The 16080-nt window shown below is 47.5% G+C and overlaps 1 protein-coding gene and 1 long non-coding RNA gene across 2 annotated transcripts in view; one reads left to right on the plus strand and one right to left on the minus strand.

Moving 5' to 3' along the window:
* QARS1 (glutaminyl-tRNA synthetase 1) overlaps positions 1–13572 on the minus strand; it is a 32233-nt gene extending 18661 nt beyond the window's left edge. Inside the window, exons 1-8 of the mRNA XM_079961058.1 lie at positions 13416–13572; positions 9679–9826; positions 7602–7711; positions 6599–6674; positions 5221–5285; positions 4011–4064; positions 2384–2444; positions 423–494 (exon numbers count right to left, since the gene is read on the minus strand). Coding sequence (XP_079817184.1) covers positions 423–494; positions 2384–2444; positions 4011–4064; positions 5221–5285; positions 6599–6674; positions 7602–7711; positions 9679–9826; positions 13416–13538 — 709 coding nt within the window. The 5' untranslated portion in view covers positions 13539–13572. The remainder of the gene's footprint in view (positions 1–422; positions 495–2383; positions 2445–4010; positions 4065–5220; positions 5286–6598; positions 6675–7601; positions 7712–9678; positions 9827–13415) is intronic.
* LOC307209225 overlaps positions 1–16080 on the plus strand; it is a 247000-nt gene that overhangs the window by 57203 nt on the left and 173717 nt on the right. The window lies entirely within an intron of this gene.

A 16080-nucleotide genomic window follows, 5' to 3' on the forward strand; every position in this document is an offset into this window, starting at 1 on the left:
TTCTTCTTCTTCTTATTATTATTATTATTATTATTATCAAAGAAAAAACTGTAACCCGACACTGACCAACGCTGTACGGTTTTGTTTTCATCTGTCTTTATAGGCCCACCACAGCCTACAATGATAACATTTAAGGATTTGTACGGTAAGCTGCCTTGAATTCTGCCTTGTCATGGAAATGCAGGGTGCAAATATATCCCAATATATAAATAAAACGTCTCCTAACCCACAGGCAGGCTCCTGGTGCGTCATTTCCCACAACCACATGCATGAGCACAGCACAACTGGACCCTCCTGACACCAATCACTCCTTTCCTTGACATCAGGCAATATCTGTGGTTTCCACAGGCCCTGGCATATCAGGAGCTCATCGGTGAAGGTGAAAACCTGGCTGGAGAGACACGACCTCCAGGGCAACTTACCTGGCTTATGGAATTTAAGCGCCTCGCCCCTCAGCTGCTCCATAAGGGATTTCGTCTCTTGGCACGAATCACCTGGAGGGAAAGCAGCTGAGGTCAGGATTCTACCACGGCAGAAGCCAGAGACTCAAGAAACAGACCGCCTTTTGCAGCAGCAACTGGGATAACTTCCTTCCCTTGCAATCTTTTAGCATCAGGTTCAGTCTCCGGCATCTCCACATACAGCTAGCAGTCTCCTGCCTGAAATTCTGAGAGCTGCTGCCAGTCTGGTCTGAGTTGGACCAATGGTCTGGTTCAGTATAAGGCAGCTTCCTATGTCTTTCCTCTCCTCCCGTTGGAAACTCCTCCAGGCAGGGCTTCTCTCTTGTTGCTCGTCACTCTAACCCTTAACCAACACTAACCCTTAACTAACACTAATACTGTAGAACAGAGAGCCAGCATTCATAGTGGAGGAAGAGACAGCCAGAAGTAAAAGGAAAGCATTTGTCCGGCTTCCCATAGCCCTTGTTTCCAGCTGTGTTACATGCTACAGCCTGAAGGACTCACAGCCCTGGCTATGGTCAGAGGTCACGTGGTGCAGCAACCTTCCTAATGCAGGTCTGGGTCTGCTTCGTGCCGACATCAATCTCCCTACACAGGAATGTAGGAAGCTGCCTTGAACAAAGGCCATTGGTCCATCTAGTTCAGTATTGACTATACTGGCTGACAGAGCATCTCCCTTTCCAAGCCCTACTGAACTTGGAACCTTCTGCATGCATAGTATATGCTCTACCGCTAAGTTACTTGGGAAACCTATACGTATGGTCTTCAGCTTCTCACAACAGGAGTAAGGCAGAGGAGAAGAAGAACCAAGTTTTGTCACCCACAGATACAGAAAGCCTTTGTAAGGCTGTTGTCACGATGAATTACTTCTCGAGAACACTAGTGGGCGCACTTGTTGTTGTTGTTTAGTCGTTTAGTCGTGTCCGACTCTTCGTGACCCCATGGACCAGAGAACGCCAGGCACTCCTGTCCTCCACTGCCCCCCGCAGCTTGGTCAGACTCATGCTGGTAACCTCGAAAACACTATCCAACCATCTCGTCCTCTGTTGCCCCCTTCTCCTTGTGCCCTCCATCTTTCCCAACATCAGGGTCTTCTCCAGGGAGTCTTCTCTTCTCATGAGGTGGCCAAAGTACTGGAGCCTCAGCTTCACAATCTGTCCTTCCAGTGAGCACTCAGGGCTGATTTCCTTCAGAATGGAGAGGTTTGATCTTCTTGCAGTCCATGGGACTCTCAAGAGTCTCCTCCAGCACCATAATTCAAAAGCATCAATTCTTCGGCGATCAGCCTTCTTTATGGTCGAGCTCTCACTTCCATACATCACTACTGGGAAAACCATAGCTTTAACTATACGGACCTTTGTTGGCAAGGTGATGTCTCTACTTCTCAAGATGCTGTCTAGGCCTGTCATTGCCCTTCTCCCAAGAAGCAGGCGTCTTTTAATTTTGTGGCTGCTGTCACCATCTGCAGTGATCATGGAGCCCAAGAAAGATCTCTGCCAAAGCTCATCAGATGAAGGTTTCAGCAGGTGAGTGGAATTTTCCACGGCCGCAAGTTATTATTAAGAACATAAGAACCACCTTCTGGATCAGCCCAGCATCTAGTTCTCACCATTTGCCTGTGGGGAAACCAGCGACCAGAGCAGGAGCAACAAGAGCACGCTGCCCTCCTGCGATTTCCTGGGGGAGCGGGTTCCATAGTGCGCTGCGTGATTATTGTTTTAAAAGCGACACAGCAAACACAATGGGAAGATACTGCTGACAGCATTCCACCCTCCCAGTCCTCTGTGTGCCCTTTCCTAAGAGAGAGAAGGCCGCTTGGGTCCGTCAGAGCTGTGTGCTTGCCAGGAACAGGCAAACATCAAGAGCAGCTATAAGGCCTCCAAAACAAACACAAGGGAGAGCAGGTTCAGCCAAGGACTTACCGTTTTCCACCACTGCTGCCTTTCCCTTCTTGTCTGGCTCGGTGGCACGGGCCTTCGGGGCCTGACAAAGCAACAAGAGAGAGCTACTGAGTTTAACTGGAGCTGGCCTTCAGGGCCTCCATGGTGAAGAGGAGCCAAGGTTTTAAAGGCAGCCCCGCACACGGAAATCTAGCAGGCAAAACTCTTCCTGGTGCAGAGACAAGCCATGGAAGAAGCTTTACCTGCTGCTCTTATCTTCTTTTTTTAAGGACATGGAAAGGTTGGGGAGAAATGGCAGTAAAAGGAAGAGTGGGGAATTAAAGATGAGGAGGCCAATGTTTTCCTAAAAAGAACTTTGCCCTAGACTCTCAACCTTTGCCCTAAAAAAACCAAATCCCTATGTCAAGCGACAATTCTTTGCTCTCCCCGGCTTACTGCATACAATGGAAATCACAAGTTTGCAACACTGCCTTATTCCCAGATTCAGAGACACGCAGGCCAAAATAAATGAGAAGAATCCATAATGCATGCTTTAAAACAGTGTTTCCCAACCTTGTGCCTCCAGCTGTTTTTGGACTACAATTCCCATCATCCCTTGCCACTGGTCTTGCTAGTCAGGGATGATGGGAGTTGTAGTTCAAAAACAGCTGGAGGCACAAGGTTGGGAAACACTGCTTTAAAAGACTGGAGGGTGTGGTGGGACGGATGCTTCATTGGCCCCCCAGACACCACTTCCTGTCCTGAGCACAGGTGCCACTACCTACGCACCCCGAGGTAGCGGAGGTTTCAAAGAAAGGCTCACACATGCCCACCATTAATGGCTTCTGCCCGTATTAGACAAGGATGGAGAGAACCTGCGGGCCCTCCAGATGTTGCTGAGCTCCAGCTCCCATCAGCCTCAGACAGCATGGCCAAGAGTAAGGGATGATGGTTACCCACCCGGGAAGAATGGCAGATGAAAGTGATGGACTATATGGAACTGGCGGAAATGACTGGCAGAATCCAAGACCAAGGTGAAGAGTTGGTGGAAGAAGATTGGAAAAAATTTAAAGTTTATTTACAGAAACATTGCAAAATTAAGGAATGTTAGAAGGATGTTGGAATGAAGTAATGTGGTTTTAGCAGAAATGATATAAAGGATTAGGTAAAAATTGATTTTTTAATTGGAGAAAGACAAGAATGTAAAATTACAGTATATTAAGATAAATTATTAGGATAAAAACAAAGCTAGAAAGGATTTGCTGAAATATCTAATTGAACTAGAATACAAAAAAGGGAGGTGTGAAGAGGTCAAGGAAATAAGCAAAGGAAAGAAAATTATGTAAAAGTTTGAGCTGTTTTTTTCTCTTTTTTCTTTTTTTCGAATTGTTTGTATTTTCTGTATTTTTTTATTTTCCTTTTTTGTCTTTTCTAATTTTCTCTTTGTAATCTTTAAAATTTGAATAAATATTATTAAAAAAAAAACAGTAAGGGATGATGAGAGTTGCAGTCAGCATCTGGGAGGGTTGCGGGATTGGGGGTTTTAGATGAATCCTCTGCACTCTGTTGCACACCTGAAGTGGAAACCACTAACACACCACAAGAAGGAAGGAAGGAAGGAAGGAAGGAAGGAAGGAAGGAAGGAAGGGAAAGGAAGATAAACACTTACCTTTGATTTCTTTTCCAGATCAGCTTCTGTCTTTGGGCCCAGCAAGTGGAGCACCTACAGGAGAGGAAAAGCACAGAAGGAAGGAATTGATTGGTTGCCTTGGGTTTGATCTGGCCTTCTAAGTTCCTTCTCTCGACCTCCCTTCCCCAGGGCAGAACTCTTCTTACGTCACAGATGGGGAACCAGATACTGCTGGCCACCAGCCCCACTCAGCCTGGCCAATGGAGTTCAGCGACAGCTGGCCCAACACTGCCTTACAAAAAACACACCAGGCCAAAGCAAGAAAGCAAAACCCACTGATCTGGCGTAAATGTCAGTGTGCCTCTGTAGGAGCACAAAATTTAGTCTCATGCTACAGCGTCCTTTCCCGATTCAAGCCCACATAGGAGGATGCAGTTGTGGTTTCACTCTGAATGCAGCGTTTCTACTGGGTAAGGAAATATTCGGTAGAAAAAACAGCATCCTGAGAATGCCAGGATTTTTATTTTTTGTTTTAAGTTTCCAGTTACAAAAATAGACCTGAAGGGATGTGGGTGATGCTGATGAAGATCTCAGAAACCCAAGGCAGTTGTCTTAGCACAGTGATGGCCAAACTTGGCCCTCCAGCTGTTTTGGGACTACATTTCCCATCATCCCTGACCACTGGTCCTGGTAGCTAGGGATGATGGGAGTTGTAGTCCCAAAACAGCTGGAGGGCCATGTTTGCCCATCACTGTAGACTTAGCAGGAGTCCCAGTGTGCAAAGTGCAGACCTTTAGCACCCTCCCAAAAATCTGAGAAACGGATATGCAAAACAGGGCCGTGCAAATGTAGTTACATAATATATACAGGTCACAGGGCAGCACTGCAGGAGAAATTTGCAGCGCCGAGTCTTGGTTATGGAACCTATTTTTTGTTTAAAGCACGTTTTTAACCCTACCCTTCTTCCAGGGAGCTTAGTGGCGCACAAGGCTCTCTCCACACCTCATATTACCTGCACAACCATCCTGCGATGTAGGTTAGGCTAAGAGAGATCAACTGGCCTATTGGGCTTCACAGCCGACGGGGGATTTTAACCTAGGTCTCCCCAGGGCTGACCCCTGGCAGCCTCTGCATCACCCTGGTTCTTTAAGAGGGAGGATCTGCTGATTCTGTTGCAACGACCCAGCCAATCCCCACCTGCCTTCTCCAAAATCCCTTGTCTAGATCTGCAGGCCCCCCCTTGACATACCTGAAGGTCCACCTCGTTCTTAATGATTTTCCCATCAGCCCACTTCAACTTGCTCCGCGCCTCCCCTGCAAAAGAGAAAGGAAATCAGAGCAGTCGTTGACAATCCGCTAAACAGGACTCGGAAGCTCAAGTCCAGGGCCCAATGGAGCCACACACCTCCCCAGGCCCTGCTTGCAGGCTCCCCAGAGATGCCTGGCTGGCCATTGTGAGAGCAGGACCCTGGAAGGTGTTACGAAAAAGGAGCAATGCAGCAGCAAGCTGCAGCTGGCTGGAAAAGCCAAACAGGATGTTGATGCTTGGGGCTGTACCGTGGGAGCAAAGGGACAGCCTATTCACTGTACTGAGCACCAGATGTTAGCTCAGTGTGTCACCTGACATGTACTGGAAGTACAGGGGTGGAGTTATACTCTCTGCTGTTGTTGTTTGAAGAGTACAGACGTGTTTCTCTGTACTGCTGCATAGACAGAAATAAAGGCATGTAAATACATTTCTGTCTGTCTCTTCCCCCCTCCTGGGGAAAACAGGGAGGAGGGGAGAGTGGTGTGTTCTTCTCACGTCAGAGGAGAATCGCCGATAGATGACCTTGCCTGTCTCCTGCCGGGGGTCGCTGACAGGGAGGTCAACAAGGAATCCAAGCCGGGTGCCTGGAGAATGGCACATTGCTCTGACTAGGCTTGAAGATTCCAACAGAAGGATGCCCTAATCTGCTGGGAAACATGGGTGGAAGATGGCTGCTGCCCTCATGCCTTGCTTGTGGGGTTCCAAGAGGCATCTAGCTGACCACTGCAGGACCAGGATGCCCACCTAGAGGGGCCTTTGGTCTGGCCCAGTAGGGCTCTTCGTACATTAGGAACACAGGAAGCTGTCTTAATCGGACCATTGGTCCATCTTGGTCTAGAGCAGGGTTTCCCAAACTGGGGTCTCCAGCTGTTTTTGGACTACAGTTCCCATCATCCCTGACCACTGCTCCTGCTAGCTAGGGATGATGGGAGTTGTAGTCCAAAAACAGCTGGAGACCCCAGTTTGGGAAACCCTGGTCTGGACTGATTGGCAGCGGCTCTCCAGGATTTCAAGGCAGGGAAGCATCCGCAGCCCTACCTGGGGCGGATTTAACCAGAGACCTTCTGCGTGAAAGGGGGATTTTCTACTACTGAGCTACGGCCCCTTCCGATATGTTCCTGTGTTCATGGTTAGTCCTATTGCGGAGTACGCTGGCTGAGTTTGCAAAGGGAGTGGGCGGGTTTTAGAAGAAACGAGCAGAGTCTGGAAAAGCGCACAAGGCCAGGTTGCAGAATGAGCACAGTGACGCACCAGCAGTAAGCGGGTGTCTCACAATGGGAACGTACTTGCAGACTCCCCTGCCCGGCCTGTCACTCACCCATCAAAAGCCCCATGTTAAAGCGGTAACGCTCCGAAAAGAGCTGGGCTCTGTGTTTGCTGATGGAAGCTTCCACCTAGGAAGGAAAAGAGAAAATCTGATTATAAAATGAGAGAGAGAGAAACTAGAGTCAGTTCAAGTGGCTTCCAGACGAGGCTAAATACAAGGCAATAAAGTGGGGTGGGGAAGGTCTAAGAGTTAGTGCTGACCTTTAAACCCCTAAACGGCCTTGGTCCAGTATATCTGAAGGAGCGTCTCCACCCCCATCGTTCTGCCCGGACACTGAGGTCCAGCACCGTGGGCCTTCTGGAGGCTCCCTCACTGCGAGAAGCCAAGTTACAGGGAACCAGGCAGAGGGCCTTCTTGGGAGTGGCACCGGCCCTGTGGAACGCCCTCCCACCAGATGTCAAAGAGAACAACAATTACCAGATTTTTAGAAGACATCTGAAGGCAGCCCAGTTTAGGAAAGCTTTTAATGTTTGATGCATGATGGTATTTTAATATTTTGTTGTAAGCTGCCCAGAGTGGCTGGGGAAGCCAAGCCAGATGGGTGGGGTATAAATAATAAATTATTATTATTATTATTATTATTATTATTATTATTATCATTATTATTAACAGACTTTTCTTCCTTATTTGCCAAACAACAGAGCCTCTTTCCTGCCAGACAGAGCTCCCCAAACCCTCCCCGACACTGGAGGGAACTTACTGAGCCATTAGGACAACTTCCCACCTTTGGTGCTCCCTGGATATCTGAGTCTTCCTAAAAGCCCTGATCCTCTTTTGGCCAGGCAACTACCCAAGTGGATGTGCTCGGCAGGATTCTCTGTGATTCAGGCTTAAGCAACAACACAGACCTTGCCTTGCACACGTCTCTCTTGGCAAAAAAACAAAGACACACAGAGGCCTGAGTAGACACCCTTTGCCCAGCTCCAAGCGTGGAAGACGGGCCCGTGATGGGGCATGGCACCACTTGCTGCTCCTACCAAGGGCTGACACTCACCGCCTCTTCGATCTGCTCTGGCGTCACGATCACGCCAACGCCACATTCTCTGGCAAAGTCCGCTGCGTCAATGGGCTCCACAGGGTGGCTTTTGACATACTCCAGAGCCGCTGCAGGAACAAAGAACGCAGGTATATTACGAGAAAGAACGCCTGTGTGTTAAGAGTGGATAAAGTGGAATGGAGAGAGACCTGGGTTCAAATTCCCATTTAGCGATAAAGTGTTGGGATGCTGCCAGGGAGACGGGGGCATTTGGCAGGCCCCCAGCTGGCTCTAGCCACTGGGCGACACTCCGGTTCCCGGTACAGCATCCATCAGCGACACGAGGCTCAGATACGTTCAGAAGCTGTGCACGCTCTTATCAGCAGAGTGAATAAATCCTCACAAAAGAAGTGGCGGACAGAGACATGTGTAAGCATTATTTACAGCATTTAATCAGCATAGTTCAGGGACAAAGGAAAAAACATGTCTGCTTCCCTTCGTCTCCAGCAAAACAGCAAGATAGCAAAAGCAACATACAAATGGAAGTACCCAGCAGACTGTGCTGAAAGTAAAGAGGCATGTGACACACAACAGTCATGCCTGTTCCCTTTTAAGGTGGAATGGAACTACATCCTAACATAAAGCTCATCTGGTGTTCTCTGCCAGTTAAGCGTCTCTCAGCCTAACCAACCTCACAAGGTTGTTATGATGGTAACATTGGGGTGGGGAGAGAGGAACCGTCAATCTTCATCACCCCCAACTCCTTGGAGGGCGAGACTACAATTAAACCATAGGATTGTAGAAGAGTTGGAAGGGACCACGAGGGTCACCTGGAAACAGAGGAATATTTTGCCCAATGTAGGGCTCGTACCAGCGTCCCTATGATTAAGAGTCTCATGCTCTACCCACTGAGCTACCCCCAATAAATCAACACATTAACAAATCAAAGGAAAGAAAAGTCATTGGGAGGAACAAGCAGCCTGGCCCTGCAAGACAAGCCTTCTCAAGGCAAGGCAGGCGGCGGCATTTTGCATTATGCTCATGATTCAGTTCCTTGTTAAAAAAGTTTTTTATTTATACTTTTCAAATTTATTCATTTCATTAGTTTTAAGACCAATTTAACATTTCAAAATTTGACTTCCTCCCCCCTTTTTCTGTGGTTGCATAAATTTATTTTTTAATATCTTCTGCATATCCAAATGCATTTAACCTGCTCATTTAATTATCTATTGTAAATATATACCCTTATAAAACTGCAGGTTATTACAATAATCCTGCTAACATTTTCATCTGTTTACAATTTATCTGCAAATATTCAACAAACCGTTTCCATTCTTTTATAAAAAGTTGGTTATCTTGATTTCTTATTCTTCTGGTAAGTTTCGCAGCTTGGGCTCAAGGGAGGATTTGTCCACAGGCAGAACTAGCCAGCAGCTGTGCCAGGTTCTTGTGCCAGGTTTCCCTGTGACAGTCTGTGTGAGCCACCTGGACTGTTTTACTAAGCCACTTTCAGAAGCCTCCAGCATAGGAGAACCAGGCCAAACCCTGCTTTCTGCATGGAACACCCTAGGTTCAGGAGGCTGCTAGGATAGCCAATGTGCTGGCCTCCAGATACTTGGGCGAACACTCCCACCATCCCTGACAATTGGCCCCATTGAGTGGGGCTGATAAGAACTGTAGTCTGAAGCATCCAGAGGGCACCATTTTGACTACACTGGGATTAAGCTGCAGGAGAAGAAAAGTACTGATGGACTGTGAATTATATTGCCGGAGAAGTTTGTTGTTCCAGAAACTCAAGAGAGACACAACCCAACGGATAGCCAACAAGGTGCCTTCTCAATGTTTCGGATAGCCAACAAGGTGCCTTCTCAATGTTTCGGACTACAACTCCCATTCAGCATTGCCAATGATCAGGAATGATGGGAGTTGTAGCCCACAACACATGGAAGGCACCACATCGGCAACCTTTGCCCTAACGCCTGGTTGCGTATTCAGCGCGAGGTTTGGTGACTTAAGGCAGAGCTGTGCAATTAAAAGGGTGAAATTCATGAAGGGAGCATCTTTGCCGCAGCTGGCATAAACCCTAAATGTGTACCATTGAGCTGCAGGTCTGTAACTATCTTCTTGGTAGCGATATACTCCACAAGGAAGCCAAGATGCTTTGGGTCCTTAAGCTTGGAGGCCACATTGTATAACAGGGTGCCAACTGTCTTGTCAGCAGCTGAGCCAAGGATTTCTTGAGCCTAGAAGAGAGAGAGGGGTCAACAGGAGAGTTAAAAGCTGGTTTGGTGTACAGTCATACCTCGGGTTGAATGTGCTTCGGGATGAGCGAGTTCGAGTTGCGCTCCGCAGCAACCTGGAAGTAACGGAGAGTGTTACTTCCAGGTTTCGCCGCTTGCGCAGACGCTCAGAATGACGTCACGCGCATGCTCAGAAGCGGCGAAAAGCGACGCATGCGCGCGCAGACGTGCCGTCGCTTGTTACGTTTGCCTCTAGATGTGAATGAGGCTCCAGATCGGATCCCGTTCGCATCTAGAGGTACTACTGTAATGGCTGGTGTCCGTGTAAAGATGTTAAGAAGAGGTGACAGGAGAGGTTTCTGCAGAATAAGACAGAGAAGCTCATAGGAAGCTGCCATATACTTAGTCAGACCACTGAGGTCTATCTAGCTCAGTATTGTCTACACCGACTGGCAGCAGATCTCCATGGTTTCAGGCAGAAAATGTTCCCCATCCTACCTTCAAGGGATTGAATTTGGGTAGATGCTCTACCACTAAGCTATGATCATTCTCTTCCCAGTTAACTTCTTGTGCTTCAGGAGGACACCATCTCCACCCTGCCCCTTCCCAACTTAAGAGCCAGCATTACAGAACTGCCCTGGTTGCAGAGGGGAAAGTCCCAGCCACCGGCAGAGGGATTTTTATGTAACGCCCATGTCGTTTCGTTGGGTTGCTGCACCGTTGTGTTTGGGTGCCTATGCACAAGGGATAACTATGCAACAAGCAATTCCCAGCATGCTGTTGCATTACAACAGCCCCAAACGGATACGGCTGTGGTTTTTTAAACCCTGTGAAGAAACTCTTGCATCTCTCTGCAGCAATGTAGGTGAATCGTGCGCATTTTGGGAACTATAATTTAAACAGTCTACTCTCCAAGGACAGAATGAATGGGTACACCCTGCTTTGTAAGCAGACACCGGCCAATCCCACCCCACCCCAATGATTTCATCCTGGTCAAGAAAAACAGGAAACAAGCGCAAAAATCAGCTGACTTCTTGCTCTCTTGGTTATTCTCAAGGAGCTCCCTCTCAGCACCAGCCGAACTTTCACTTTCAGATTCTTGGAAACATTTCCAGAAGGCAATTCCGCTGCAGAACAGGGCTGATGCTGTCTGAAAAGTCACTGCTTGCAACGTGGTAAGCTAGAATATGTCGGAAACGTTTCCACCAACCTTATTTTTATCACATAAACACGGAAACATACGCTGACCTTGAAAGTAAATCTGAACACACACCTGCTTTTTAGTCCTCATCCTGAAACTGAATTAAGCCCAAATACATATAGCTCCCTTTCTCTCTCCATCCCATGTCACCACAAATTGCAAGCCATGCTACAAGCAAATGAAATGTATCCTTCATGTAGGCAAAGGTAAAGGGACCCCTGACTATTAGGTCCAGTCGTGGCCGACTCTGGGGTTGCGGCGCTCATCTCGCTTTATTGGCCAAGGGAGCCGGCGTACAGCTTCCAGGTCATGTGGCCAGCATGACTAAGCCACTTCTGGCAAACCAGAGCAGCGCATGGAAACGCCGTTTATCTTCCCACTGGAGCAGTACCTGTTTATCTACTTGCACTTTGACGTGCTTTCGAACTGCTAGGTTGGCAGGAGCAGGGACTGAGCAATGGGAGCTCACCCCGTCGTGGGGATTCGAACCGCCGACCTTCTGATTGGCAAGTCCTAGGCTCTGTAGTTTAACCCACAGTGCCACCCGCGTCCCTATCCTTCATGTAGCAGCAGGAAAAAACTCACAGTAACTTGATAAACTGAAACAACAACTGAAATTTGTTTATTTGAAACATTTCTACCTCTTTCCTCATCCAAAAAAAGTCCCAAAGTGGATTATGTAAGGCCAATAAAAACAAGACAGTTCATGAAATGGGACAGAACCACAGCTAGAACTTGAGTCCAGCCGACAACAGTAACTAAGTCAGAGGACTTACAAGAGGCTCCTGAGAAGTCCCATTGGGGACTCACAGGAGGCCCTAATAAGTTCAGTTCCAAAACTCAGTTCCTAACCCAACAGATAATGCTTATTAAACATTTGATATTATTCTGTTTTTCCTTTTCATTCTTGGGAGTTTCAAATTGCAGAGGTATACTTGACCTCAGGCATCAACCAATTTTCAAATTGAGCATCAATCTGAGTCTCAGATGAAAACAGGCAGTTAAAACATAGTGGCAGGGAACAGATTCCAGAGTGACCCCATACAGAATCTACCGGGACAGAATCCAGTCTTACAGCATAATCCTAAGCATGCTTATTTAGAAATAGGTCTTACTGTATTCAACGGGCCTCACTCACAGATAGGTCTCCCCAAACCACAGTCTAACCCCACTGACCTGGAAGCCCCACTGAATTCACCAGTAGTCACATCTTGAGTAGGACAGGACTACATGCTGGCTTATTCAGAAGTGACTGCCATTTAGCTCAAGAGGTCCAGATGCCCAGGAAGTGCGTTTAAGATTGCATTGCTAAAATAGCTAGGGACAGCTCCTGAGGCATGATGGTGCAGCAAGTTCAGATTTGAAATAAACCTTTAAAATAAAAAAATATCTTCTCGCCCTTTGCAGGAGATCACAGGACAGAACACTGAATTCGGAAGCCATCCTTTCTTAAAGTCACACCCAGTCTATCTATCCTCTGCCCTATCTTTGATGAAGACTTGCAGAACTCCTAATTTTAGAGGGTTCGCCAAACTGCATTATCTCTGTGAAGACTCACTGAAGCATGATAAAAATGAGAGATCATTCAGAACTGTGCCATAAACAGTCATACCTTGGGTTGAAGTAGCTTCAAGTTAAGTATTTTCGGACTGCGCTCTGCAGTGACCCGGAAGTAATGGAGCGCATTACTTCCGGGTTTTGCAGCTCACACATGCGCAGACGCTCAAAATGATGTCACGTGCTTGCACGGAAGCGGTGAAACGTGACCCGCACAATCGCGTCTTACGTTTACTTCAGGAAGTGAACGGAGCTCCAGAACAGATCCCGTTTGTATCCAGAGGTACCACTTGTATACAGTGGGACCTTGGGTTAAGTACTTAATTCATTCCAGAGGTCCGTTCTTAACCTGAAACTGTTCTTAACCTGAAGCACCACTTTAGCTAATGGGGCCTCCTGCTGCCGCTGCACCGCCGCTGCACGATTTCTGTTCTCATCCTGAAGCAAAGTTCTTAACCTGAAGCACTATTTCTGGGTTAGCGGAGTCTGTAACCTGAAGCTTCTGTAACCTGAAGCGTCTGTAACCCGAGGTACCACTGTAGAGGAAAGGAGGAGAGTGGAGGGTTTTTTGGTTTTAGTTTTTTTTTTAGGGGTAGGGTCCCCCCCCCCTTCTTCGAGCAGCTGTATGACAAGCAAAACTTCAACCCCTCTGTAGCATTTTCTGGCCTGGAAATGCAGTGGTGGGGGTGAGCTACACCTGTTGGATTTCAGCCTGTCAGGTTGCTCTCAAAGATACAGGAGCACTACCGGTTAAGGGGAGAGAGACTAGAGGGGGAGAGTTGGCAGCCTGGGAACTGAAACCAACGGAGTCCCTTAGGGGCAAAGCGACGATACCTGCACGACGGCCTCGCGGAGCAGCGCGCTGAGCGCCTGGTTCCGAAGGGTCTCGCGAGCCTTGCTTTCGCTCAGACCGATGCTAACGAAAAGCTCCAGCGCGCCCGGCTCCTCGGCCGCCATGCTGCTCCTCGCAGCCACCTCTACTTCCGCCCGACGTAGGGCGCGCCGGCTTCCTAGCCCAACCAACCATGCGCAGAGTGGGTAGGGGGCGGGGCAAGGAGCGGGGGAAAGCCAACCCGAGGCTGCCGTCGGTCTTTACGACCAATAAGGAAGCGCCGCCAGGAACGCCCGCCTCCCCATGGCCCCGCGGCAAATCCGAGAGAGGCAAATGTGGCGCTGGGCGGGGCGGCGTGTTGCTTCTCGTTGCATCATCACTCGAAGGTGACGTTTTTTTGAAGAGCGAGGGATCAGGTGGCCATAGAGATAGAAAGAGGTTAGAGGGAGCTTTGTGTACAGATTTTTACATTAAAAGTCACATGTAATAAGATGAAGGAGGTTTTAAAATTGGATTGTTTATAAGGTTTTATGGACGTGCATAAACAGGTATATTATAATGTAACCAAGACGGAGAGTGGAGGGAAGTCGACCAAAATTTATGATTTAATTTGGTTATGATTTTTTTCCTGGTTGTTGTTTTTTTTGTATTGTTATTTCTGGAAAATTAATAAATTGTTATCAAAAAAGAAAGAGAGAATGAGAGTAGAGAGAAAGACAGCAGAAGGTCTTGAGTTCAATCCCTGTCCTCTCCAGGTTGTTGTTGTTGTTGTTTAGGCGTTTAGTCGTGTCCGACTCTTCGTGACCCCAGGGAGCAGAGCACCCAGGCACTCCTGTCTTCCACTGCCTCCCGCAGTTTGGTCAAACTCATGCTGGTAGCTTCGAGATCGTCCTCTGTCGTCCCCTTCTCCTTGTGCCCTCCATCTTTCCCAACATCAGCGTCTTCTCCAGGGAGTCTTCTCTTCTCATGAGGTGGCCAAAGTATTGGAGCCTCAGCTTCAGGATCTGTCCTTCCAGTGAGCACTCAGGGCTGATTTCCTTCAGAATGTATCTTCTTGCAGTCCATGGGACTCTCAAGAGTCTCCTCCAGCACCATAATTCAAAAGCATCAATTCTTCGGCGATCAGCCTTCTTTATGGTCCAGCTCTCACTTCCATACATCACTAAGGGGAAAACCATAGCTTTTACTATACGGACCTTTGTTGGCAAGGTGATGTCTCTGCTTTTTAAGATGCTGTGTAGGTTTGTCACTGCTTTTCTCCCAAGAAGCAGGCGTCTTTTAATTTCGTGACTGCTGTCACCATCCGCAGTGATCATGGAGCCCAAGAAAATAAAATCTCTCACTGCCTCCATTTCTTCCCCTCCTCTCCACGCAGGTTTGTCCAAAATCCCGGAGGACTGCTGCCGGTCAGTGTAGGCAATACTGAGCTAAATGGGCCAATGTTTTGACTCGTGTAATCATAGGATTGTAGAGTTGGGAGGGACCCTGAGCACTATGCAACTGTCCTATACAGGGATCGAACCTGCAACCTTGGCATTGCACTACATGGTCACTTTAAAACCTTTTATGATAAAGGTGTTTATTATGGGAAGTCTTGAGTGTTGTGCAAGTAAATGGGGCATGGGCACAGCTACCTGCTTTTTGAGAGCTGGCATTGGGTTTTAGCAGCAACCGGAGGAATCCTTTGCAGTAGTTTTTTCGGACATTAGTGAAGGCAGCAGTTTAAATTCTGATAACATCCCTAATTTTCTGTCTCAGTAAGGATGTTCTTTGTAGTATTACAGTAGGGAATAATAATTCTGGACTACATAGCATCATCTCTTATCACGAATCCCCTCTCCATGTCTGGAAATACAGATACAGTAATTATGAACTACCCACAATACAAATAACTCTGCACTACCCACAATATAGAAATAATACTGTTGAATCTTTCCCACCCTATATTCAATAAGAATGATTTTAATTGACTACTCAGTCAGGAAGCATTTGCAGGGCTTAAAAAAATATTTATTCATTTATAGCGTTTTTATCCTGCTCTTCAGTCAGAAAAGGCTTCCAGGACAGCTTACAAATATCAGTGATAAAACAGCACCTACCCTGAGGTTTAGAATCTAAAAGACATGACACAAAAGGAAAAGTGATTGAGAGGGCAGAGGGGGGGAAAGCAAGCTTGGCAACCCGTTATTGTAAATGACCAGTTGGAACAGAACCATTTGGAGAAAAGGAGCCAAAAGTTGTTGATCTCTCATCAGAGCTGACGGAGATGCCCTGCTGTCTCATCTCTCCCTTTGCTAGAGGCTGATGGAAGACTGTGGAAATGTTTTACAAACCAACAGAAATGGCTTTCTCACAACACAATAAGACCATGTGCTATTGCAAAATCATAGCTATCATAGAGCCCTGGGAGCAAGCTGTCAGTTGCAACCTTCAAAGGAGAAGAGAAATGGTGTCAAAAGTCATCAGAAAGTCCCATCTCCAGACAGAAGGATTGTCAGTCTAGGACTTGTTTATGTCTGGGAGAGAGGGAGAGGGAGAGAGTGCCTGTGCTAAGATGTGAAGCAACTTTTGCCTACTAGGAGAGTAACACACAGTAACAGGCTAGACTAAGCACCTTCACTCCTTGTTTCATGGAAGATCTGACCCTGATTGCTGCTCCCCAGAAAA

This window comes from Podarcis cretensis, assembly GCF_951804945.1.
Source record: "Podarcis cretensis genome assembly, chromosome: 2".
NCBI lineage: Eukaryota > Metazoa > Chordata > Lepidosauria > Squamata > Lacertidae > Podarcis > Podarcis cretensis.